The 27,822-nt window shown below is 44.3% G+C and overlaps 1 protein-coding gene across 2 annotated transcripts in view; it reads right to left on the reverse strand.

Annotated features, from left to right (window-relative positions):
- LOC108927102 (voltage-dependent T-type calcium channel subunit alpha-1H-like) overlaps window positions 1-27,822 on the reverse strand; it is a 53,461-nt gene that overhangs the window by 16,801 nt on the left and 8,838 nt on the right. Inside the window, exons 4-21 of one of the 2 annotated variants that reach the window (XM_018740168.2) lie at window positions 27,406-27,565; window positions 24,160-24,475; window positions 21,623-21,715; window positions 20,104-20,920; window positions 18,853-19,256; window positions 8,634-8,785; window positions 7,845-8,030; window positions 7,389-7,506; window positions 6,655-6,810; window positions 5,792-5,879; window positions 5,055-5,257; window positions 4,425-4,817; window positions 3,549-3,649; window positions 3,311-3,434; window positions 2,965-3,033; window positions 1,789-1,973; window positions 1,348-1,474; window positions 91-216 (exon numbers count right to left, since the gene is read on the reverse strand). In XM_018740168.2, coding sequence (XP_018595684.2) covers window positions 91-216; window positions 1,348-1,474; window positions 1,789-1,973; window positions 2,965-3,033; window positions 3,311-3,434; window positions 3,549-3,649; window positions 4,425-4,817; window positions 5,055-5,257; window positions 5,792-5,879; window positions 6,655-6,810; window positions 7,389-7,506; window positions 7,845-8,030; window positions 8,634-8,785; window positions 18,853-19,256; window positions 20,104-20,920; window positions 21,623-21,715; window positions 24,160-24,475; window positions 27,406-27,565 — 3,818 coding nt within the window. The remainder of the gene's footprint in view (window positions 1-90; window positions 217-1,347; window positions 1,475-1,788; window positions 1,974-2,964; window positions 3,034-3,310; window positions 3,435-3,548; window positions 3,650-4,424; window positions 4,818-5,054; window positions 5,258-5,791; window positions 5,880-6,654; window positions 6,811-7,388; window positions 7,507-7,844; window positions 8,031-8,633; window positions 8,786-18,852; window positions 19,257-20,103; window positions 20,921-21,622; window positions 21,716-24,159; window positions 24,476-27,405; window positions 27,566-27,822) is intronic. The other variant, XM_018740161.2, reaches the window with a different exon arrangement.

Raw genomic sequence — 27,822 nt, forward strand, 5'->3', positions numbered from 1 at the left:
AGGCAATCAAAAAGACTTGCACATTTTTATAACAAGACTCCTGATTTAGAATGCATGTGTGCCACGGCATGAGATGCCTTCCTGTCTTACCTGTCCCAGGTTGTCAAAGTTGTACTTCCTTCGTATCCAGCGATAGTTTGCCTGCAGACAATCTGACTTATTGGTGATGTTCCTCGTGTCAAATCCCTCACAGTGGTAAAACTTCCCTTTGAAAAGCTGAAATCCAGAGAACAGTTAGGATTCTTGCGCTCTCCCAGAACAGGAAAGGTCACGTTATGTTTATGGAAAATGCAGCTACGTGTATCACGCCACAAAGTACTCTTTACTTCCATGGAGGATCTTATGGATTCATTATGTTCCAAGCAGCCCTGTTTCTACTCCTAAATTACATTATTCCCAGAGGAACTCCTGGCCTGCCATTTGTATGGCGAGAGGACCTAATTTCATTCCTTGGCCTAATCCTCTTTCCATGATTTGAAATGTTAATGATGGACGCAAAGCGGCGAGAGTAAACTCAATCCGCGCTCCATGAACCATGCTTCATTGCCCCCATCTCAAGGTGCTGTAAGTGCAGCACGGTGAACTGGCAGCCGTGTAGCACAAAATGGGCTGGGGCCCGCCATCCGCCGCCCTCTAAGTGAAAAGCCACCATCTTGAGAGACTTGATTAATTGTGAGCTGCAAATGGGGTTTCATGGGGTAGTGCGCCATACGATTAATGCCGCGGACTGAGCTTTGGTCTCCTGCGCTGGAACGCGAAGGAGAGCTGTTTAGGAAGGAAGACCACTCAGAGAGGTGCAAATGTGACTGACCTCAATTAACTGCTCTTTATCTGCGAATTATCCGTAGCGTCTGTAAACGCTTAAGCACTCAAACGCTCGGAAGATCAGACGAGGACCCGTTCTTTTATCTTCCACTAGCTGGAGTGAATATTAAAAATAACATCTGAGCAAAGAGCGCTCGTATTGTTCAACCGCATCCTTGTCTGAGCAGAAATCAGGCCTAATGGATCAGCAAGACGAATCAATTTCTTCCTGAAATCACCTCTGAATGGACTTTTTAAAAGCTCATTTACATGGACTGATCAATGCTGTAGATGTGCCTACCTCAGCCAGCCTGATCAGCTCTACCTTTTGCCAATCCATTGCAGTCTTTCACAACTGCACTCTTCCATCCCCTTTTCACCATTTTGCTTTTTTGACTAGGCATTTGTTGACGCTAGTGAGAGCTGGACAGTCGCCCACTCTCAGAGGCCAATCTGCTGCAGTGCAAGTCCCTGCCTGTCAGCGTGGGGCTCGGCTGGGAAGTGGCAGTATGCTGTTCAGCAAGGGATCCCGTGAGTCCTCACCTGCACGCCCAGGATGCCGAAGACGATGAAGAAAGCGCAGCAGATCAGCACGATGTTGCCAATAGGCCGCAGGGAGGTGATCAGTGTCTCCACCACAAGTTTGAGACCCGGTGCACGGCTGATCACCCTGAGAGACCAGGAAAAAGCACGCACTCAAATCTGGCTCTGTAAAGTCCTGCCAACTCTCCATCTTCCTTAATTGCTGACAATTGCCGGCATCTCATCAGAGTTTTTCAATGTGATGCTCAAATGTCTGTGTGCTTTTTACATCATTAATAATAAAAGCATATGTCAAACTGCCATTAAAGCAGCAATTTGTGGTGTGTCTCATCCCATTCCTTAGGGAAATCGGTCACTTATTTAGCAATCTACCACATGTTCTTAAGTACATGGCTGAGTGATGGGACTAGATCCCACTGGGGAACTCAGGCATCTCCAAACCTCAAGGGTCGCAGAGTCCTCAGCAGACGCAACACCCGTAGGATCCCCAAAATCCGGTTCCCTCCAGCTGATGCCAGGGAGACGATGATGTCCACAATGGAGACGAAGACCAGCACTCCATCCAGCACATTCCAGCTGCTCTGCAGGTAGCTGTTCTTCCCTGCGTAGAAGCCCAAGGCCACTACCTACAACAGTGCCAGAGGCAATGTAATGAGGATGGACCAACCTCTCAAAGTCAGACCTCCAGACCACTGACTACAAAAGTTTGAGAAAGCAAGAAAAAAATTAATAATTCATGATATTGCATTATATATACTATCCAGTATATGGTAGGTAAATAAATGAATAAAGAATAGAGGGTACATGACATTCTTCCTGATATTAAAAGCTTTATATTTATACATTTTACACCACAAGCTACAAAATATCGAAACAGCTTTTTTGTACAGCACTTTATTTTTAGTGATGTTTGCTATCTTTTGCTGAAATAAACAAGAAAAATCCTTGATCTTGAACCTAATAGAAAAGCTGGATATTGCAGAGCATGGGTATGCACCTTTGTTGATGCAGTTTCAGCTTGATTTGATTCATGACTCACAGCATGGAGATTTGACTCAGAAATAATGGGGCTCATTCTTACATGATGTGTTATAATCTGTTTCATCTGAACTAAGGACGAGATATGGGTTGGGGGACAAATTCTGCCAAATCTGACCAAAACTGAAGCTTTTATTTAAAAAGTCCTGTTATTGGGGTATGAAATTATTTTTCTGTGACTATATCTTGTGGACACTGACCTGCTCCATCATCCATCATTCAAAATGAGTCTTTATGGGAGTCAAGACCTTAAAATGCACTCCATATCTCCTGGACTGGTCACACCAAGACAAGAACTCATTAAAAAATAATTTTTTGTGTTGTTGAATTGTGCATTTTTGCTCAGTTCACCGAGATTATGAATAAACTTGAACCCATATTGCAGAGTAATAGATATAAATTTGATATATTGTGAATTATTACTCTGCATTACAAGTAAATATCCATTCTGTGAATACAGAAAGCAGTGTTTAGTGTTGGATAAGTGTATAAATGTGCACCGAAGAAGACCTTCCCCTGTGTCATTCATTCTGGGCCCAACTATCAATATTGCAAAAGTACACTTTGTAAGAATGTTACCTTCACAGTCATTTCAGCAACAAAGATCACAGTGAAAATATAGTTGGAGACACTGAGAAAGACCCGCTCCTGATAGACAAGAAGAGGAAAAAAATGCATATTACGGTTTGCACTTAACATTTTGATCCGTCTCGAAACAAGCTCTGACTATTGCGACAGTTCAGTTTTTAACGGAACACGGGGATTAAAAAAAACATTTAAAATTATGTTACATTTAGATGACACTTGATGTTTTCTTCCACAGCGAAATACACATGCAGTAAGCATGGTTTCTGACAGCCGCGTGTGGAGCCGGGTAGGAGGCAACACTCCTCAGTGTCTCTTCGTGAGGATCTGTGGAGTTTACCATGCTGTGGGGGAGGATGTCGGGCCTCTCCAGTGCAATAGTGATGCAGTTCAGGAAGATGAACACCAGGACCACGTGGTCAAACATTTTGTGTGCGATGACCTTCTGACACGTCATGCGAAATCTGGAGTGAGAGAAAGACACACAAAACAGTTGTCCGCTGAAGACCAGAGCACAGGCAGGCATGTGGAAGCCCTGCAGAACTATAAGCAGGAGACCCAGTGTGGTGGGAACTCACTCATTCTGCGGTGAAAACAGGTATAGGGACCAGTCCTCATGATCTCTGCACCACTGAGGCTTGTAGGGCTCCAGCATCTTCTTGATTTGGAAACAGATGCTCTATGAGAAAGCGAGCAGCAAATCAGAGTCGAACTCACCAACTGGAGGAGCAGATGCACAGTCATGTGATATATTTCTACCACGAAGCCCAAATTTTTCTCCTGGACAATTACTTGAGCACATTTAAACACAGCCAAATACCACCTACATTACATTTATTCGCGTACCTTAGGGTTTTCTCCAAAGCAACTTACAATTATTCACCCGTTTATACAACTGAGTAACATTTCCTGTATCAGTAGGAGGTCCGATCTGAACCTGGATCCTTTGAATCCAAAGAGAGCAACTCCAACTACTACGCCGCCTCCTAGAATAACTTGTTAATCAATACAAAAAAACCACCTAACAAAAGGTGGATTGGCTAAACTTGGTTAAACTTGATCTGCGTATCCAGTGGCCTTTTTCCCAACGATGTGCATGCATCATCACCTTTCCATGAAAAGGGCAAACACAGATCCCACTTCCAGCCATGCGGCAATGACTGATGGTCATGGTTTTTTAAGTGTCTTCTTCCTTATCTAGAACTAGTGAAAATTAAATTCAGTGCAGTGTCTCCTAACCCACCTGATACTGTCAGCATGACAGAGAGGTCACTTTGCATCCACAAAGGGAACAGTTACTGGGCTTTAAATGCTTGAATCAGTTTTGCAGTGAAAATTAGTCTTATCTCTATTTGAAGAAAAAGCCTGTAGTGTTTGGGAGGGAAAAAAAAAAAAAAACTGATAATTTACTTAAGAAATGAACTCAACATTGTGGCATATGGTCACTTGCTCACCTCATCCGCATCTTCTTCATAGTCAGGCTCATCTTTGCCCAGGTCGGGGCGCAGAAAGTCGGGCGGCAGACGAAGGCTCTTGCCATTGCAGTCGTGGTGCTCGCCAGGGTGGCGTAGCGTGGGCACCTGCAGCAGCTCTGGCAGGTCCAGAGAGTCGGTGTGGCGGTGCGGGGATGTGCAGGCCACACTGCCCGCCTTGCTGGAGGCACCTTCATCTGAGTCGTCATCGTCAGAACTCCTGTGGCCCTCGCCTGAGAGCAGGGACTCGCGCTCCCCAGACTGGTCCTTCCTCTTCAGGCTGGGAGCACGACCCAGGCTGTTCCAGCTGGAACGTCGACTGCCCCAGTTGCTTCCCGTTCCCCAAGGGGGGCAGGGGGAGCTCCTCTGGCTGGACTAAATGGATCAGAAAGGCATACTGGATCAATCCACCAATCTCATCATGAAAAGCACTTACTACACAGTGCACCCAAGTAGAACGCGATCATACATTCTGTTTCCAACATGGAATTAGAATTCCATTACTTTAATTGCACCCGTTAGCATGGACAGGGCCTTTACATTTTAGGCAGAAAAACTTAACTGTTTGACGGACAAGGAGATGCTGATGCTGGGAGGCAGCTGCACGCTTACCAGGGACTTCTGGTCATAGCCGGCGGGGTCGATGGAAGCACTGCTGCCCCTGCGGGACTCGCAGAAGGTGTGCACCGAGTCCATGTAGGGGGAGGGCTTGGGTGTGGGCATAGGAGTGGCCGCTGTGCGCATGATGATGGGCATGCTAGCCCTGGGGTCCAGGTGTCCGTTTGGCATGATCATCAAAGAGTGCATCTTCATTTCTACATGTTGCAATGAGGCATAGTCAAAGTGTTAAATGGGAACATCTATGGTCATGCATGGTATCGGCTCTAATAGCACAGAACGTCTGCGTCTCTGAATTATCACTTGTGCCAGAAGATTGTCTGTGCAGGGATTTAACACATTAGATATATAGGTCAAGTCATCCATGGTATTTATGATGAAGAACTGAAATCAAATGTTAAGAGCACTTTTCAGCAATTTACAGCTACATAAAATGAGTACAATATTGATGCTCATATGGGCTCTACACATCCATTAATGTTTCTTTTATTGGTAATAAAATCATCACAATGCAGCCAAGCCAAATTTCTCCATCCTGTCAGCAAGATTGCTGGAGCACTTACAGAACACAAGCCCCTTGAAAGATATTTCGGTGGATAAGATACTGACAACACCTTCTTCCAATTGTGGAAGAATTTGCATTAATAAAGTGCTTCTCGCTCAAGAGCTGTCAGCGGCTTGTGGACGTCAGCGGCTTTAGCGCCGTGAGAACGTGCGAAGAGCCCAGTGACCTGCGGCCTGCAGCTCCCGGATCTTCTCTTCCTCTTCAAAATTTGTTGACAGTTTGTCGTCCTCCGCTTCTGACCTATTTGCGTCTCCCTGCGAAGCACAGCAGACATTTGTAAAGCCGTGCGACGAGAGGCAGCGTGAAGGGGAAGCGTCACAGGAGGCTGCCCATGGCATTTCACTAACCACAAAGGAATATTCATCCGAGCACAGCTGCAAGTGACATAATCCACTTGTATTATACAAAAACAAAAACAGTTTCAACGCTCGGTTGGCGAGTTTTTAACAAAAGGCTAACATCGGAGCCCGTGCGAAAACAGACACATACACACACACAACTGTACAGGTGACATCTGCATGAAAATCATTTGATGCAGTGCTCCTAGCTTCCACTCACGGTTTACTGTGCTAAATTACAATAGGTCCTACGCTAAAGAGCTCCAGGTGGACTCATCACGCTCCGGCAACATAGTGCGGGAAGAAAGGTTCGACACAGCCGTGCCCCCCGCACAGCGAGGCAATGGGTTTGCGGTGGCTGGGCTCCTGTGATCCTCTGGGCTACTGTGTTAAAATGTTCATTTGCTGCTCCTGTCCTCCATGTGCTTCACAGGATCAGTTAATATCCCTCTTTAAAGCAGCACTGTCTCAATGCAAAAATGTATTATTATTATTATTATTATTATTATTAAGCAGATGCTTTCATCCAAAGCTGCTTGCAGCTGAACTTTACAGAAATGGAGATGTGTACTGTAGCAATTTAACATAAGAGCCACACTAAAGGCATGGCTTCAGGCCACATCTAGGACTGGACCCAGCAGCCTTCCATAGTTTTAGTCTCTAACCAAGCTGCTAAACTATATGATCATACCTCGGCTTGAAAACCCTCCACCAGAATGGCCACCAACAGGTTGAAGAGGACATAGTTTCCGAAGGTCATCAGAGCCACAAAGTAGAGAGCAGCCCAAGGAGACGTGGAGGCCATGCCATTGTAGAGCACCACGTTCCAGTCCTCCTGTGTCAGGATCTGAAACACAGCAGGTGCTGGAGGTGACGTAGAAGAAGCAATGAGATGACCGCTTCAGGTATTTCATTCCTAACAAAATGCAAGGGGTGCTTCGTAAGTACGGGTTGTACGTAAGTTGGATGTTCGTAACTTGGGGACTGTCTGCACAATAGTAATAATAATTTAAGCATGTACCAAAACGTAATTTACCCAATTGCATGCAAATGTACCAAATATTATCTGGTACATTTAGATAATATTTTCTAATAAATTACAGATGAGCAGGTCCAACAATAAAATATGCTTTCATGGTATCACTAAGTTTCAGGTCATGGAGAAAGAATCTTCTCCGTCTGTGCACCTAGAGCTGCTCAACCTAAAAGCAATGTCTTGTCCACATAAAGCAACCCAGCCCCGCTGTTGCTATGGAAACTACCGGCCGTGTCTCCCAAGCTTTTTCAAATACCCTGAGTGAAGCAATCATCACTATCTGCTCTCTGAGGACAGAAGAAGTGGTAATTGTTTCAACATCGCATCCTCGCAGGCAGTCCACACCTCCATCCCCCAGTCCCACAACCGAGCTGTTAAAACCCCCGTACTTGAAAGACAGTGACAATGGCCCACAGCAAGGAGTCAAAATTCTTCCTGTCTGGAATGGTGTCCCCGTTCTCCATCCTCAGGCTGAATTTGCATCCGAACAGGTGCATCCCCAGAATACTGTGGAAAACAAACAAAAAGCAATTCAGAAAGCTGCACTGACAGATGTGCACTGACATGGCCTTATTCTGCTGCTCCGGCATGCCTTAGCGCAGCAACGGATGCGATTGCTTCATTAGGAATACACGCTTTGATAGGTCGCTATGTATTTCATAACAGATCCACTACGGCAGTTAGTTGTCTAGAGGTGACTCGCCTGGTCTCCTTCACACACATCATTTCATTTACTTGAGTATGAACACACTGCTGAACCTTCAGAAGCTTTACTCAAACTGCAGGCGAAAGGTGACCAGCCCTGAGCCAACAGGGAGGGAGCGACACACAGCTACTGCTCATACCTGAAGATGAAGATGAAGAGCATGAGCAGCATGCAGAAGGTGGCCACGTTATCCATGGTCTTCATCAACACCACCAACTGCCTCCTGAGGGCGGGCAGGAAGCGCACCAGCTTGAGTACGCGCAGCAGACGGAAGGTCCGCAGGACCGAAAGGCCGCCATCTGCCTGGCCGATGATCTCCCACACACTGCGAGACAGAGAGACACACACACACCATCATCGTCATCATCATCATCATCATCATCAATGACCTGTTTCGCAGTTCCATGTGCAGGACTGGGAACTGGTTTAAAAGTGTGTTTTATAAACCTCATTGACTAAGGTTTTTCTAGGTCACACACACTGCGCATCACAGCTAATGAAGCCATTAAATCCGATTAAAATGATGAACTTAAACCGAAAACAGAAATACAAGAGGAACAAAGCAAGCGTAGACATAACAGGAAATGGCAAACAAAATATCGCCGTATTCCACCCTTCCGTGTCACATTTTAATTTTTGACACTAAATAACAAAAAAAACTTCTTGACATACAAGCTAAGAATTAGTTGAACTAATGACAACCGCGGAAAGAGGGTGATATCAGCCAACGGCAGAAATAAGAGACGATTTTGTGTGTAAGTCTTGATGTTTTTTCTCTTCCTGCAAGCTGGCAGCCTTTAACTACATTGTTTTGCGGGAAACGTATAGACTCATAGGCCCCAGGGGAACCATCTCATAAAACCCTGTAATGGGCAGAATGAATGACAGCGCGAGTGGAGGCGAAGCCAGGCGGCCCGAACTGGCGGACCTGATGACGACGATGATCCCGTCGAAGATGTTGTAGGGGTTCTTGATGTAGCCGAAGAGACCGTAGGCAAGGAGCTTCAGCAGCATCTCCAGAGCGAACATGCTGGTGAAGACAATGTTGCTGATCTCCAGGACATCTGTGAGCTCATCGGGCTGCAGGAGATGGGCGAAGCACACATCAGATGGAAAGTGCAAAGCAGGGTAAGAGTACTCCGCTTCAATGGCACTGTTAGAAGAAAGTGCCTTGACACCCTAATACTGTGTGACAACTGTGCTTTAACTCCACTATTTTCTGTTTGGAAAAACCTCCTGAAAATATTTCTATCTCTGTATTCCCATAAGCTACAAAGACAAAGAAGAAAAACGGCCTCGTTTTTCATCATTTCAAGAGGCCTTTTTAAATGGCACTGTAACTAAGCTGATGCTTTGTTGTCACTGTATGGTAAAGCAAATTACGAGCATCTAACAGAAGCAAACCATTCAAATGATGTGTGAAAATCAGGGGATGTCACTATTTTGATGGATATGCAAGGGCCTGACCCCAGTGCAGATGCTTACTCTTTTCCTACCTATACAGACACAGATAAACATGACAATTTGGCAATGTGAACAGCTTTCGTTAAGCCTAAACTGAACAATAAGGTTGTATTTTATGTCTTCTGCTCACATAGACGGGTTGGCAAGCTGTATGCTTTTTTAAAAAAAAAAAAGCAAAAGAAAACCCTCACAAACCCAACAAATCCCTTATAAATTTTAGAAGAAATAACAATCAATAGGACAGTTTCAAAGAAAAAAATCAACAAAGAGAATGTTGACTATTTTGTGCACAGTCAATCCCACTTGATATCGATGTTTAATATATATACATAAAAAAAAAACTTAAAAATACTTTTTTTTAGTCATTCACCATATAAAGTATCACTGATGTATTAAACATCAGGTCTCACTTTACAGACAGGAATCCTTTGTCTTTTGTTGATCACAAGAAAACCAACATATTGTAATAAGATTCTAATTTAAAATATGTGCAAAAAACAGACAACTGAAATATTACGTCCTTATAAGGCTGTGATTGGAAGAATTAACACTGTTTGCTTGCCACAACTGGAACTTTAGAGTGCTTTTAGGTTAAAGAAGGTTTTTTTGGACTTCAGTACTGAGGAAATCAAAGTACCAAAGACCACACTGGGTACATTAATCAAAAACTATAATAGGCAATATTATTTCTTACTTAAGGACATCATGTTATTGCTTTGTGTAAATGGTACATTATGTGTCATACTTCTTTCTAGCAGAGGTATGGAAAACAAGATTTAATTGACATGCTGCATTAATGGATGTGAAAACTGGTAAACAAAGTCATCTTTGTCTCACTGGGAAAAATAGTAAACACAGAACACAGGCTTGGTCTGTATAAACATTTTTCACTAAATTCAGCGCTTCACATTTTGAACAAAGAAAACAAACGAGCGTTGAACTCCAAAGATCTCTTTAAAGCGCAAGATCTTTCTGCGTCAATTCACCTGAAGCCTCTAGAACGCTGGACATGTGTACGCTGTCTTCACCTGTTCAGCAGTCTCCCTGCCCTTTCAATTTTATTCTAGTTATGTCCCGCATACTACCGGAGCACCCAAAAATGAAATACGTGCTCTATTATGGTAAAGGGATTTAATCTCGGCACACATTTGTGTGGGCTAATGGAAGAGGCAAAGTAAATATGCTCTAAGTTTATAAAAAAAGTCAGTATTACCACTTAGAAAAAATAACACAATATTATACTTTGCTACTGTGAAAAGTAATAACATTACAGTAACAAGGTACATTCAGTCCTTGGGACAAATAAAATCTGTCTCAGAATTATGAAACTGATGGGTCAGGCATCTTGAACATCATCAGCAGGGGGCCCTGTCTCTTTATTAAAAGAAACCCTTCTCCAGCACAAAGAACTGAATGGCCTTGACACAAGATTACCATCCAGGAGATAAGAGCAGAAGGGAGAGAAATTGGCATATTACCACAGGTCATGCCCTTAAACCAGCTCAGTTTTTCCCAGTGGGCTTGTCAATAGAAGGAAAAAAGGTCAAGTAAGCCGGAGGATTGGACCCGAGCACGTCTGATGGAAATGTGCTGCTTAGTTCCTGCCTGGAGGGTGGGGAGAGACTGAGCTGGGGATGTCAGTCAACGAGATGAAGGCGACTCCTTGAAGGGTGCCAAGGAATGGACCCCCCTGGCAGGGCGAGACGCTGTCCCCCTGTCCCCTGGAGGCTCAGAGTCTACATCACCCAGCGTCCTATTATCACGACGAAGCAGGAGGCCACAGAGACGTCACACATCACAGCGCCAAAGCCTTCTGACAAAGACCAGTCGGGATTCCAAAGGAGCCCTGAAGCCCCGCCCCCCCCAAAAAAAAAAAAAAACTGGGAGGGAATCTAAACGAGTGATGAAACGTAGTTTGACGATATATCTCCTCCCAACTTCCACAAATAAAATATGCGTGATCAACAAATGGGATACACTTTAAATGGGGGGGGGGGGGGGGTGCAATCAAACTTTCTTTCTTATGAAATGTATAATTTCCCTAGAGCCTTTTCCCATCTGGCCAACCAGCAGACTGCTCCTTCCCGGTGCCATCGAGACAGGAGCTAATTTGAGCCTGCTCCTCAGCCAGCTTAAACACGGCACCGGGGCCTGTAATAACGGATGGTCTCCTGCCTGCCTCGTGCACATGAGCCTCCGGTGACCTCCCGTTCACCCCCGCGTGCACATCAAGCCACGTTATGAGCTGCAGCGGAGGCCCACAGATTGGGCGATATTACAGAACAAACTGTACATTAACCACATCAGACCAGGGCTGCTCGTCTCTGGGTCTCGGAGAGGTGGACGACGTGCCGGGTCGCTTTCTCCTGATCGCCGAAGCGACACGGCGGCTGCCGCAGGGCTATGAGCGGAATCGCGGGTCCCATTAAGCCCTGCCGCGTGCTAAGCATCGCGGGTGCTGCTCGAACTCATGACGTACAGCAGACGAGTCATAAATAAAGGTGCGTGCATGCGGACGCGTCGCGTGACGGATCGCCCGGGGCGAGCGCCACTGTGCTCGGCAATAAAGTTCAAAAATCACGGCGAGAGCTCAGATGCGGTGCCCTGTATGGATTCTACTCACACCTGGTGCGCAGCATCATAAAAATGTATCTGTTTGAAGAGGCTGGGCTGAGCGCTTCTGTTTGGCAAGGACTCGGGAGGCCGAAAAACGCCTCAGACACAGGAGGCAAGGTCGTCAGCAAATAGCTTTAATAACAGCGGAGATGGAGGGAGGCACGGGTGACAGCGCTAGGCATTTCCTTTGTGTTACACCCCCCCTTCCCGAAAAGCAGAAACAAAAAAGTAATAAGTCAGCGATGAGCTAGGAGTGCGCCGATGGGGAGATCCACGTGAGGCCGGGCCTGATGCGGCTCCTTGTAGGATCCCGAACGAAGCCCCTGCACCAGCCCCTGGCTTGGCTGGCACCTCCTCAACACGTCGACCTTTAATTACCACTATTATGACAACCCCTCTTGTGCTGGCATAAGCACTTTGCCGCTACTATAACCGCTCACAATCAATTCATAATTCCAGCTCGTGAACGTCCGCAACACACCGTCGGAGGGCTGTCGCCCGGCACACGTTCGCGGGGAAAACGAGCCACGTCGGGTCTGAGGAGCCTCTGCGGCACTGAGGAAAACCCATCGTTTCAGCGGTCAGCCAGGAGGATCGGGAACAGTCAGGACTGTTTCCTTAACCGTCGACAAGCCGTGTGCGCAGAGTTGACTGAACACACAGTCAGTGCAGAATCATTACACGCTCTTGCGGGACATCGCTACTGCCGAGTAGTTTACAGATAAAATACGAAAACATGTCTGAAAAAAAAAGCACAGTTAATTACATGGCACCCTGGTATGCCCTCCATGTGTACTTCATTGTCAATAATCAAAGGCACTTCACACAATGGGGGAAACGATATTTAGGGATTACAGCCTAATCTCTGCTGTGGAGTCGGTACAGATGATACAGTAAACACAGCAGCGATAAGTAAAAAGAGCTTATCGTGGCTCCCGTGCCACTTGTGCTAGACGTTCCTGGCAAACAAAATTAATCCCACTGCTTCATTAGCTATAGGAATAAAGTGAAAGCGTTATCTGATGAAAGCTATTAACTTATCACCTCGCATAAAATTTCCACCAGTCGAAAAATAAATTTAGGCAAGATGGGCCACGTTTGCGGCATAAAATCCCGTCTTTCCTACTTGTTCCATTATGACTGAGTTAATAAGTTCCTAACTTAATTATTCAGAACACAACCAAGTGGACCAAAAATAATTTGTTAATGGGTTTCAAAATGAATTAATTGAAAATGCTGCAACACATAATAGAATGTAAGCGCAACCCTTTCTTGGCAAATAATCTTTATTAAATTGAGTAATTGCATTTTAGATTAAAAAGGCATTTATGTTTCTGCTTCAGTGCTTAATACATAATCAAAATGTTATTTTCTATGTTTATAATTATGCTGTGCAGTATGGATTCATTACATTGCTTTTCTGGTAAAGTGACATATATATAGTTCGCTATGACACCTTTAAGTGTCACGAAGTACCCTGAATCAAATGAAGCGTGTCAGACCACATCATAGTAAAAGGTGCTACTCCATTCGTAATAAATCATACTCATAAGTTTCGTTGGAGAAAAAAGAAATCTACCAAAGCAATTAAACTAAGCGTAAAAAATGCAAACAATTTCGGAATTACTATACTTTCAGCTACCTTATTAATCCAGTCAGGCTCTGATTCTAGCAGAAGTGCAGTGATGTGACTCTACATTCCAGTAATATTAAAACACAGTGTTCATAGCAACACAGCAACTCTCTGTATGCACATTATTTCATGAGACTCTGTGATTCTGACATGTTTTTGACAGAAAAGATTGCCATTTTCCCATTTATATATAGGCTACATGTAAGAAGAAACAGCAATGTTATTTGTTTAAACTTGGCCTATAAACTACCAACATTAACGTGGTGTTTTTAAATGAATTTCACGTTGGTGCTTGGCTGTTTCAAACACTATATTGGGGAGCAATTTCAGTATATTTTCAGGAAATATAATAGAAAATACAGTAAGGAATGTAGCACATTTAAATTTCTGAACTAAACCTGAAAGTCCCGGGATACTGCAGAAGGGGCGCTACCGCTTTGTTTCCCGCTCGTGCCTACAGTCAGTAGGTGAAATCAGAGTAAATGCTACTTTACTCATGCTGACAGTTAGCCCCAAACAAAGTCCCACATCCATACCTAAGGCAACTCTCCAGTATTTTTCGATTGCCCAGCTCTTCTTCCCTTGTACAGCAGGGCTTTGCAGGCTCCCCTCTGTCTATTGACTACCCTGTGCTGCAAGAAATTACTACTGCTACCAGATGTTATTTCAGCCCATATCTTGGTAAAGGCCTTGATGCATGAATGAGTGACCCAGTGTAAGTAGTGTATCTAGCAGTGTAAGTCACCTTGGTGAATACGGTGTGTGGGCTAGTAACACTGTAGTGGAGAAAAACTAAGTGAATAAATGTAAATGTAAATAAATGTAAAAGCCTTATAAGTGAAAGCCTGCCTATGACCAAGATCAAGACACAAGACTTTAACTAAATTAACTGGTCTCGTTAGTTATAGACGCTCGCAACACAAGCCCATTGTACCACACTACAATGTCAAGGTGGGCTGGGCAGCCACTGGTACTTGGACACTCAGAGGTTTATTTTTCTCCCATTTGTTTAGTTTAGGAGTTTTTTGTTTTCCTTTCCACAGTTGCCAGTTGGCTTTATTTTGTACTGATTGCAAACTGTTTACTTTGTCTCTTTGTGCCTTTTGTGCGTTATCTTTCATTACTTCTGCCATACGCACAATTGTTCGGCGCTCTGCTTCGCTCTGTTGAAAAGAATGCAGAATAAAGTAAATTGATTGCGACTTTTATCGATTTATGCTATAACCGTGTCATACCATATGAAAATATGTAGTCTGATGCTAGGTGAGTTTTGGAGTGCAGTTGTAAGGCATAAGGATATTAAGGCTTATGAGGTACATAATGAACAGTACAGTAAACAGTTTTAAAGAAATTTAATCAACAATTAATGAGGTTGCTATTTGCTGACAGATTTAAACAACCTTGTGTACCACCTTGGAAAACGCAACATCTATATTATAACAACGAAGCTATTAAAATATTACAGTACGGCAAAAATAATTTTAGACGAGTTGCTTAGTTATTTATTTAAAGGAACCGCACTCTGATTAAATATTGAATTTACAGTATTTCCACACAGTCCAAGATGAACAATGATTAATGAATAATCTATAGAACTTTGTCTTAATGTAATGTTAATATGCTGCAACAAGCATATAGTAAAAATTATTTATATATTACTCAGCTATAAAATCTAAACCATAATGCTATTTTAACCAGTTAAGAAATTGTTCTTCTGCCATAAGCTGGACTGTAAATGTCTTGGTAGCTGTAGATACATGGACGGTTGCTGCTCAGTTCACCTGGGACAGCTCTGTCTGTGCAGTGCCCAGATACTATAAGTCAGAAAATCAGCTATTTTCAAGACTCCTACTGAAATACAATGACTGCAACATAAACCCAGCACTGGAAAAAAAAAAAAAAAAAAAAAATACAGAGCTAAGATAAATGAACAAACTTGTGAGAGCACTGCTCTAACAATTGAAAGCTTACAACAAACCATTTGTAATGAACACAAAGTGATAAATCTTTTTTGAATTAGCTGCAGTGGAGTTTGCAAAACAAATCTTTTTTTTTTTTGGAATGCTGCAGAAAAAATACTGGCAGAGGACACAGTGCAGCTGTATGTTCTTAACATAGGAAGATTTTGATGATGATAATTGTTCAGTGTCCTATAGCTACCCTGTTAATATTTAAAATTGTGTTCCCTCAGGATTTTTTTTCTCTGTACACACACACACACACACACACACATATACTGTATATATATATATATATATATAGATATACACAGACATATATAGACACACACACACACACACACACACACACACACACACACACACACACACACACACACACACAGAGATACATAAGTTTCTGAAAAAATATCATCCTCTCACTATTAACAGGGAAGGGCACAACATTATATGGTTGCAAAGATGCAGTCATGCAGTGGTGCGTATGGTCAGTAAAGTGTCCAGTAGACCTGCAGGTTGACTGGCCCTTTCCATCAAATGCTGGATGCAATTTTCCAACATTAACAGCACAGATTTAGAGCACATCGAACCACTGCCTTTTTCAAGGGCCTCGTCAGAGAGAATGCCGTGTTTCGGACAGAAAGTCACGTTTCGGGTGAGATGGGAAATATTGCGGCTGTTAACTGAACATGACTCTGTCACATCATCCGGACTACACGTTTTAAGGAACAGGGAAGAAACTGCTAAGGTGAAAATAGACAGCGCGCAATCCGAGTTACTACTGCAGACACGGATAGAATCCGGGCATCTTTATATCCATTTACGTGGAGGGGTGCAAAATAGCATATTCATACTTTCAAAGAGGAAGTGGAGCAGCTCGGTTTATGTCTAAAAGTGGGTGACGAGGAACACGTTCCACCCTTCTCCCCACAAATGTTTGCTTATGGGCGTGACGATGCATCAACAACACAATTATAATTATTGAACATTTATAGTTACCATATCAGATGCTTTTCTTCAAACATGCTTCCAATCATGTACCTATTTACAGAGTTGGATAATTTTTACCGGAGCACTTCTGCTTCAGTACCTATTTCGGGACTACTGGAACAGGAGATGGGATTCGAACCTACCCCCTTTGAAAGGAAGTCCGCTGCTCTAACCGCTACGCCTCTTGCTGCCCCAACATGTTTATTATCTACCTTTTGCCTCAACAGTCATGCGAAAATAAATGATCTCTACTCCAGAAAACTGTCACAGAGATCTTCATAACCAGGGACCTATGAGAAAACTGGGCTTCATGAGCACAGGAACTGGGATTCACAGGCCAACACCACTTTATGAAACTAAGCCCCACGGAGAGAAGCAGTTTAATTTGCACCTCTTTTCTCCTGTTGACATGTGCCAGTATCACCTGACGGAACCCAGCACAATTACATCTGTTCTCATCAGCGGGGTGTTGATTAACAATGCTGGAGCTGAGGATGCGCAGCCATACGTTGGACAGGGTCTCCACTTCTCACACTTCCGTTGGGATCGAATCTAGCTCTGAACGCAGGTTCGGGGTGTAAAGAAAATAATTAGAGCTTTGACAGAGAGGAGTTCGAAACCAATGGTGTGCTGGTGCGACCTGTGCGCCAGATCACACAGCAGTTACGCACCGTTGTACTGAAACAAACAACGTAACCTCGTGAATTTGTTTGTGCGCCGTTGCTAAGCTCTTCCCAATGAGTCATTCCCTTGGCCTTCTTTTCTGCTTTATTTCTAAGAGTTTAAGCTTGAAACTGAGTGGCAAAACCTGAAAGAAGCGTATTCTTTCAGATATTTATAAACGGGAAAATGTCATACTTTTCACTACATAAAACCATGTAACAAAGTGTCATACTCAGGATAATGTTTAATAAACTTGTCCGTGCAAAAATGCAAAATCTGCTTCTCCTGGCTTATTTGTCCTGTGAGATTAGGACTATTTATAATGTGATCGGGACAAATTTACTTGAGGATTATAACAAATGACAAGAGTTTGCAAGGGGAAGTCTGCAAAATAATAATAATAAAAAAAACACTCCTTACTTTTGCATAATAGGTACATGAAAAGAATATATTTCAGAGACATTTTCTGTTTAATGTAGTATAGCATCATTTTCCAGTGTTTATGTGCTTAGCATAACGCTGGAAGTCTATGTGCGTGTCAACAAACCAGTGTTAACAGCTGAACAAGGAGTACATGCGTCTAGAATCTCACACACACACACACACACACACACACACACACACACACACACACACAGATTCAGCAGTTACTGTGGGTGGATAACAGGCTTTCCCCTTGATGCAGCCCACATAGATTTGCTTAAAAGGGAAAGGAGGGTGAGTGCGTCACAGCTGTGGGAAATTCTATCCTTTCACAAAAAACACGCTTCACGTCCCAGCGCCTGCATCGCAGAGGCACAAACACCCCTCGCGTAGGTGAAACTTCCTCCTGAGCCTAGGCATCAGAGGTGTGGCGAGAGGGTAATTGAAGAGGAGTTGAGGGTAGGTCACCCCATAATATAAGTCAAGAGCTTATATGTCACCGTGCGCAGCTCCTGTGCCTCACCAGTTCATTCTCAGCACTCAAATTCCTTTCGAAATGCTTTCCTGCGAGCTCCTGTCCATAATCATGCCGAAGCACACAAACAGCCTATAAAAAGATACTGCAACGCAATCCCGGTGGCGGTAATCAGCCAGAGTAGCCCTGAAAGTATCCCATCCAAGTTCTTAACGTCCATAGTGACTAAAACAGATATTAATCCACTTCCACTAGATCAGCACAGATATCAGAGCAGGATAAGCTTGTGGTGAAAACACAAACCTGAAATCTGTAAACAGTGTGTCTGATAGATGCAGGATCCTGGGGAGGGGCAGCCTTGAGGAAGGACACATGCCTGGAGTTACATAACCCGCAGTCTATTTGTCCTAATAAGGCAATTTCTTCTAACTGTAGACGATGGTAAAGCGACAAAATGAAAAGTGCCATTTATGTGTATCGTTTCACACGTACATTTCGGAACACGCACAGGATTTTCTGTCAATGGGAGTTACAAACGCAAAGCAGACTGTCCGCGTCGGACATTCGCAAGACACTGTCCAGATGCACAGCACGTGCCCTTCAAAGAAAAACAAAATCGGGAGAATCTGCTGTCAACGATTAGGAGAGTCCACCCATCACACATTCCAGAAACTTCACATCAGTACCACCTCCATTATTGTCACGGTTGGAGAGGACGCACCGTTCCAGTGTTTTAATGCTGCTAAAGCAGCAGATTAAATATACTAATCATATTCTCCTTCGCCAACTGACTGAGAACATCAGAACTGCAGAAGTTCACCGCAAGTGACGACACCAAAACTCAAGTTGCTGCACATGAATCCAATAGCGGAATGAGTCAACGACCAGGTCATTGCAGCTCAGAATAAAACCTAGTAGCTCTTACCTGCTCGTGATACTCGATGCCCATGCTTAAAGTGTTGATCAAAATGGCAATCATAATCCCACGATTGAAGTACTTGCTGTCCACAATGCGTTTCAGCTTGTCTCGAAAGTTCTCCCAGGCTCGAGCAACACAGTTCTTTTCCTTGGGCCTCTTTAGGTGTCGCTGCGACCGGATTGTCCTGTCCTCAGTGCCGTAGTGCATGTCACGAGTGATGCCGTACGCATCCGCTTCGGACCGGGAGCAGAAGCTGTCTGAGTCACTCAGCTCCGTGTCGGGGTTCTCCAGGACCCGGGCACAATAGGGGCAGTTCGTCAACTCGCAGGGCAAGAGAGCCGGTACTGTGCCTGCTGTTTGGAAGGACAGGTTCAGACCCGAGAGACAGCTAGTGCCCTGGCACACACCTGCTGAGAGAAGACAACGTTTGAGGCGTGAGCAGGAACTGACTCACAAGTAGCCGTCACACACACATTACTCAAGTCTCCACAAAGACTTTGCTGCATCCATTTATAAGCCTATCAAAGCTCCCTTTATGACTCCCTTCGTCAAGTGCCTTTGAGCTTCTATATTAAACCCTCTTTTCCTGTATTTCTGCACTTTTCAAAGACATCACCGAAAAAGACCTTTGTTACCAACTCAAGACGAGAAAGAAATTTAAAATTCAAGTGAACTTATAAAAGTTACGCTTGGAAAGGTCCATGAGAAGAAACTGGAGGCCATCTGAATATTACCGATGTGAAAAATGTTTACCCAATAAGAAATGCAAGTCTGTAGAACTGCGAACAAGTTGAGAAATCACCCATTAAGAATTTCCTTTAACAACATTGTCTCCAGCAATGATTTTTAAAGAATGGTCTTGAACCTTTCATGCTATTTCACAAAACGAAAGAACATTAAGAAAATGCCTTGGTTTTCTTAGAGAACTTAGAGAAAAGCTACACGGTGACATTACAATTTCACTGAGAACTGTACTTCTAGCCTTTGTGAACCTTGAAGAAATGATGGCTAGAATTTCTTAGCATGCACTATTACTGCTGGAATTGTACATTTGTTGCTTTGAAATGTCTCCATGAATTAATTTTTTCAGTACAGCAGGACAGAGAGCTGCACTGTCTCTGCAGGGATTATACTAAGACTCACAATTGTGACATAGATTTCTTGTCGCATTGCCTAACATATACTTAAGAACCTGATGCATCTTTTAAACCCCAGAACCACCAAAAGTAAACTGTTCAGAAGCAGGTAAAGGATTACCGTGCCCCCCAACTAATTGGTTCAGCATGCCGTAGGGATCGGGGATGTTGAGGTTCCTGGAGGCCTTGTTGAGACTCAGGGTGTGGCTGACAGCCCTCTTGTCCTTGGCCCTGCTACCAGTGTTGGTGCGGTTGCAGATGATGGAGGGCATGATGGTGGGGTAGTTCATACCCCCATTGAGCCCGGCTAGCAACTGGACATTCCCCACTAGGTCTGACGGCACGTGGTGGACCTGAGGGCCTTTGAGGTGACAGTCTGCATGGTAGATACTGTGCACTGACTCTGCCCCAGAGCAAGGACTCTGCGGGGAGGTCAAGATGAGTTGGGGCTCAGGTCCCATGGTCTTCAATTCCATCATGTCACCAGTTTCACGGATCTCTGGGCCGACAGAGGGGCTGCCATTGCTGATGTGGTAGTGATGGTGGTGATGGTGGTGATGATGGTGGTGGATGGAGCGGAAATGCCGCTTATCACTCCATCGCCTGCCCTGGCCATTCGCACCCGCACTGCCTGCCCCCGTCCCCGCTCCACCTCCAGCCCCGCCAGCACTGTTGGGGTTTACTTTCTTCCTGCGCTTGTTTTGCCAGCTGCTGTAGACCCGCGTCACCCGACGCTTCACCTTGCGATACAGGTGGCTGATGTACTTGAGTAGCTCCTCGTAGCAGCTGCCGGGCTCTGAGAAACTAGCCAGCGTGCTGTCATTGGAGAGGTACCGCGCTCGCTGCTCCTGCATCAGCTGGTTCTCCCGCTGCTTGGTCTCCGAAAATTGGGTTGCGATCACAACCAAGCAAAGGTTGATCATGAAGAAAGACCCCACCTGAGGACCACAGCAATAATACCATTTTACTTCAGGAAATTGCTCCCAAATTCCAGGATTCTGTGTGGTGTTGTTTTAAAAATGCTTCAAAACATTTGATCTGGTAATGATATCCTTGGTGGAGCATTACATTGATTCTGTATTATCAATAGACTTTTCTCCCCCATTCTACCCTGAAAAAGTTTTGCTGTTCATATAGGAATTTGTACAAGATCTCCACTGCATGTTTCTTAGTATAGCGGAGCTTTGTAAACTAGCACACGTGAGCAATGGTGTAGTTCATATTGTACCCACTTTGGATTGTTCCACATTAACAGTGATTCTGAATGCAGTTATGGCCATTATACGAGTAGAGTGCAGTCTTTACTGAGGCTATCACAGGCACGTGCTCTATGACCATTACTTACAAATTCCATCATCAACATCACAGGCCAAACCCTTAACTGAACAAAAATAAACAAATGTAGCTCTGTTAAAAGAAGCTGTTAAAACATAATAGGGAGGAATGGCATTTTAAAGCGAGACTAGTTCATGGAAATCAGGCCAAGAGCTCCATGCTCGTAATGGAAGTTAGCAGTCATGCTGATTGACTATATTCTTTCATCGATTTGAACCTAAGAGGTCTACTAATGTTTTAACTTATGAAACATTCTGAGCCTGTAAAATATGGCTTCTCAAAACAAAAAAATGAAGCATACTTACTATTATGAGAAATATAAAATATATAAAATTGTAAAAGGAATGTGCATCCATGACATAATACATGATGTCCACCCATCCTTCCAAAGTGATCACCTGGAAAAGAAACAGACATGCGGAGAATTCTGAATGAACGTGTACGGAACAACACCTCCAAACAGAGTGTTATTCCAGCAGAACTGCTCCCGCAGCACGGTGGTGGCTTTGCCGTGTTTGAAGATCTACGCTGATCCCTATCTGAGCCCAAGCCCACAACCCCATTAGCGTATGCTCGAGAAGGCCCTACCGGCAGCCGCAAAATCCTTCCCTCTATAAACAATCATCCCTCACAGCATGCTCTACAGACAGCTGGCAGCCCTAGTGCAGCTGACAACTTCTGTGGAAACATTTGTTGTGGCGACAAAGCCCCCAAGTCTTTTCATGCCGTCTCTTCATCCTGGGTACAATATGTGAACGTGGCCAGTAAACGTAACAAAAAGAACTCAGGGGAGTCTGTCAGTGACCTTTGGATGAAATGTCCCGAAATAATTCAAGTTAGTCACCCGGAACCCTTTGGAAACTGTACATATTGTAACCAACCCAGTGTTCATGCAGTCTCACCCGAATGCACACCTACACCAAATATTTTTTTCATTTTAAACAAAGAGCAAAAAACAAAATGAGAGCAACATTCTTAAGGGACATTCACACTGCGGTGCTTTAAACAGGTGTATCAAAGACGTTGTAAAGGCATTCTGGGATATAGGAAATTCTTGTGATTCCTTACTGAGATCAAATATGATTTATTTTGGAGTACGGCACTTGGGAAATGGCTGGAGGGTTCAATTATGGTGATTGACACCTTCCTCTTGGGAGGCCTCAGTCATCTCACTGCTGGGCACCTGGCTTAAGGTAAAATGGCAGAAAGTAGCCTGTCAACTGCCTCCCAAGGACTAAATTTCTCTACTGTGGGACCTCTCGTAGCCCCTCAATTTCTAGTCAATCAACGTAACCTCTGTAGGATTAAACTCTCTCCTGCCCTGGTATACTTTTGGCCAGGGTACATTTTTGACCAGGACAACACCTTTGGCATTTCTCCCGAGGCACAATGGAAGTGGTCACCTCCATCACAGTGAGGTCTGCCGAATGAGCTTCTCAGCAACCCTCAGAACCGCTCCATATTTTGTGGCAAGTCATGTTTTGTCTGTTTATTCAACTCTCCACTGGCTCAAAATCAATGTTATATCACATTGTATGGAGCACTTCAGGCCAGTACGAGTGTAATTTGCTGCAATTTTAATCTTTACTCATTTATAAACAACGTACTGTATCCTGCAGCGGGCGGCTATGAGGGCGAACACCTCGGTTAAGTACTGCTTCAGACAATGTCTGGCACAGCTCTGCTTCAACCTATTCAAAAGGCACTCTATACGGTAATTGGGAGGATACTTCAATTATAGCCGTTACCGCTATTACGGCAATTACATACAGTAATATCTGCACAAGGTATCTCATTACATTATTGATCATAATCTCGAGGCATTCATTTTCATCAAAACTAGAGTTTTCATGTTATCATTGTTTGGGAAAAAAAAAAAAAAAGTACCGTGCATCAAAGATACAGATAATGTGTCAGTAAATCACCCCCATTTTGAAGAAAGGTGCATCTCAGCTACTGACAAAGGATTCAGTTTAGTGTCCCAGGCTGGAGCAAGCTGCTTATGCCTGAGATGAGACAGAGTCTCCCCAATCAGCCATCAGAATTGACCGTGGCAGAGTTTGATTTAGCATCTGCGGTCAACTCCAATCACGGCACTTTCTGTATAAACGGACACCTGTGGCCAAGGGAGCTCCGACCCTCCCGGCGTTATTTCCTGGCGAGCCACCCTTTGAGTAATGTGGGGTGGAGAGGTTACAGCTGATCAGCCTCCTTCACCCCCCCTCGCATCTATGACCTCTGAAGAACAAGCACTAATTTACCCAGGGAGCAATTCAGCCTCATTGCTTATTCACTTTGCTGCCCTTTTGTGCAGCGCCTCCTTCCATCATGACCCGATCTTGAGGAGTGGCTGTACATGTTAAGTGACTTTGAATGACATTCCGAGAATAGACTTCATCTGCGTGAACCGTGCGACAGTTAGCAAGGTGGATTGTGAAAGGGCAATAAATTAATTTAAAGGAAAAGACCACATCTTATGAAAATGTTTCGCTTCAATCTTTCAGACCTCCTTGAGACAAAATCTCATTTCCGCCAAGCACGCGCCAGCAAGATCACACGTGCTCGAATGAGATCTGCCCACACGCACGTTTCAGGACTGCGATTACCAGCGCTCGGGCTCCTGCTGTATGCCAGATGATTTGTCCTAAATGGCAGCAACGCAATTTGTTGTGTGGTGACGATGAGCGAAAAATTATGGAACTTCTAAATAACTCCTGGAGACAATTTTATGAAAGCCCGGTGAACATGGCTTTTTAATGAAGCAAAGCACGAGGGGCACATTAAGTCTCTGCAAGACCTCCAACACAATCTTCCAACACAACAAGGCGTTTGAAAGACATACCTGGAATATAGCGATCCAGGCGTAGCCAATATTGTCAAAGTTAATAGCCCCTTTGTGCGGGTTGAGCTCCCCGGCCCTGCATACATTGTAATATTGGTTCCAGTTGATGCAGCCGTTCTTGCTGGCCCCTTCTGGACCGTAGTGAGTCAAGCTGGCAAAGTCCACGCTGAGCCGGCACTCGAGGCTGCCCTCCTTCAGCTGGGGCACATCGCGGCAACGCAGCATGCCATTCTCCCTGTGTGAGGAGCAGATGAATGGTGTGTCCTCCGTTTCCTCAGGCTTGTAGTAAGGGCTCAGGAAGGACAAATTATATGTCCTGCAGTGGGGGGGGGGGGCAGAGGGAGCACAAGGAGCGAAGGTCGGAGAATCACATTAGAGCTGCACGGGGACTGTCTGCACTTTTCTGCTACATTTACTTTCAGGAAACGCATTTCAGAAATTCACATTCGCCTACATTTGTACCGGTATTGGTTTCTGGTTTCTTAGATAAACAGCTAACTTTCATTCATTAAGTTCATTATACTTATTTAAGTGCTACTTCTGCTTTAATCGCTATGTAATTCCCTATTTCTCCATGATTTACACCCTGCTATCAGCTATAAGCCACATGATAAATTGTGTGCGCAGCTTTTCTAAACCTTGTGTACTGATAATTTAAATATACAGTATTTATTTAGCGGACACTTTTCCTGACTCGCAGTGTTTATCCGTGTACCATAATTTACCCATTTACACAGCTGGATAATTCTTAGTATAGCAATTCAGGGTTGCTCAAGGGTACTACAGCAGGAGGTTGGACTAAAACCTGGGTCCTTCAAGTGCGAGGCAGCAGCTCGAAGCACTACACCACCTGCTGACAATTCCCCTGACTTGTATCCTCACTTTCCTTTTGGTGTGCCAGTTACAGGTCAGGCATGTGGCTACAAGAAATACACAGGCAAAGCCACCCATCTGCCGTCTATAACTATGGCAACCGGATGGCACTTTCAGCTGTACCGTTGAAATATTTAGAGGCATAAAACAGCACAAGATTCTCAGCCTCACTGCATTTTATCCTTTCCTAGGTTAAATTAAGGGTACACGGGAGCTGCCTTTCACAGAAAAGCACAGCAACATTACTTAATCGTTTCTACATACGTAAAGGAATAAAATGCACATAAACCGCCATGGACATGGCTTATATTTAACGTAGTCATCAGATTCTTATTGGGAAGTTTAGAGGCAATTACAACTAGCAGTGTTCAATTGCACCGGAATTCACTTTAGTTAGTTGTTTCGGGTCTAATCACTTGTATGGACTGAGGAAAGCACACACACACGCGCGCACACACACACTGTCTGAAACTGCTTGTTCCGAGTGGGGTTGCAGTGAACTGGAACCCAACCCAGCAACACAGGGTATAAGACTGAAGCGGGAGGGGACACACCCAGGATGGGATGCCAGCCCATCGCAAGGCACCCCAAACAGGATTTGAATCCCATACCCACCAGAGAGCGAGGGCAGGCCAAACCCGTTGCGCCTTGGCTGGGTCCTGGTCTCTGGTGGGTCTGGGGTTCGAGTGTCGCTTGAGATGCCTTGCAACGGGCCTGGTGTCCCGTCCTGGGTGTGTCCCCTCCCCCTTCATCCTTGTGCTCTGTGTTGCCGGGTTACGCTCCGGCTTGCTATGACCCTGCTTGGGACAAGTGGTCTCAGACAGTGTGTGTGTGTGTGTGTGTTATGCACGTTGTGGAGTTTCCACAGAACAGAATTGTGTGAAAGTTGTACAGATCACGTGGTACACTGCTATGTGTAGAATCATGCTACTGAAGCACCTGACGAAGATATTTCACCCTCCTGTATAAGTGGTATCAAAAAATGAAGTCAAGTGGACTTCACCAAAGTGTTGTCAAACCGAGAAAAACAGGCTGATGAAGTGTTTATAATCTGATAAAAACATAGCTGCCAAGAGAAAGTGACGAATTGTCCTTTGCAACCTGGCTGAATGCTGTGCATGCTCATAGGTTTCGCAAGATGGACCTGCTACTAAACGAACTGCTGCTGCTCTCTGAGCAAATTAATACAGTATTTGACAGCAGTAAACACTGTTTTTCATCAGAGGGAAACCAACTTTCATAGACAAGGAAATTATTTTCTTTTTTCATTTATAGCTACCTGGAAGAGGCAATGATTTGCTCTGCACAATCATTTCAGAAGATTAGACTTGTACTCATCTGTCTATTTTATATAATTCAGATTAAAACCCAACACGCCTTTCATTTAATGTAGCATTGATTTGGATGCTGTAAATATCCTACAGAGAGTACATTTGCATTTAGAAACAAACTGTCTTTGATTGGAAAAAAGAGCATGAGGTCTTAGATGCTTTTAATAATATAGCAGATCATCAAGTTGAGACAGCTGCATAAAGCCACTGTTTATACAGGGGGCTGCTAAATCTGAAGACACAATTAACACTGTGCAACAATCAGGCTAATTTCTTCTGTCAGGTTCACGCACATGGGGAAATGATATGTTTCATCACACACTCTCTTACAGTCCAGTCACTACAGTTTTTTTTTTTTTTTTTCATTCTAGACACCTATCGTTGTGTTGTCAGTTTTTAAAAGGTTGATTTAATAAGGCATGATGCACAATGTTATTCAGTGAGGGAAATGTCAAACTGATAATTGCTGGCAACACCGAAACACACAATAACGGCCTGCTGTCTCCTGTGTGTAGGAAAAAGTATTACATGACACTAACCAAATATACCGAAATGATGAGTGACACTTTACTTAACAATAAGACACAAACAAGGATACAAAGATTTGGCTGTAATGTAAAGTTTTCCACGGGAGATTGTTTTCCCCAATTCCAAACGGATACACTTGGTGGAATATAATCTATTTACTTTCCCCTGAAGGTGCCCAAAGTCATAACATGCAAAGTTTCTCCTACTCCCTTATTGACTCACACAAAGGAGGTTATTTCAGGAAAGCAAAAAGTTCCGTACTTCGGTGTATGCGTGTTTGTGTGCGCGCGCGTGTGTGTGTGTGTGCGCGAGCGTGCGCGCCGTGGGTGCTGGAAGGCAAGTGTACGGCAGCGCTGTTGTGCCGGGCTGAGGTGTTCGGTTTACAAAATTGTCAGCATCAAAAATGTCATCACTGCTAGGAGCGGTTCGCCTGCCACTTTGCATCACGTCTGCTCTGCTGGCTCGAGCGTGCACGAAGACGGGGGTTAAGGTGACAGCAGGGCCTGGTACTTACGATTTCAAACTGTCTTCTAGGAAACACCTGTTCCTCAGCAAGCCGGCCCACAGTTGCACGCCGACAATCCCAAATATAAAGAACACAAAAAAACAAAGGAGGAGGACGTTGCCTAACATAGGCAATGTATCTAGGAGCAGAGTCACCAGTATTCTCATACCTGCGGAGAGGAAAAAGCAAAGCAGATGCATCACTTGAACACCATGTTGACTTAAAACAAGTCAGCATCTTTGTTGGTGATCACCACGAGTATAGAATCACTTACAGCAACCACAGTGTCCTCACAGTCCTTGGGGGAAACATACCTTATTCATAATTGTCCCAATACATGTACAGCAGTTAAAGCCCTGCTAAACCAAGCACAAATGTATGGTTGGGCTACACACCAATAGCAAATGGGTCTGCTTGAACAACGTG

This window comes from Scleropages formosus, chromosome 20, assembly GCF_900964775.1.
Source record: "Scleropages formosus chromosome 20, fSclFor1.1, whole genome shotgun sequence".
NCBI classification, from domain to species: Eukaryota; Metazoa; Chordata; class Actinopteri; order Osteoglossiformes; family Osteoglossidae; genus Scleropages; species Scleropages formosus.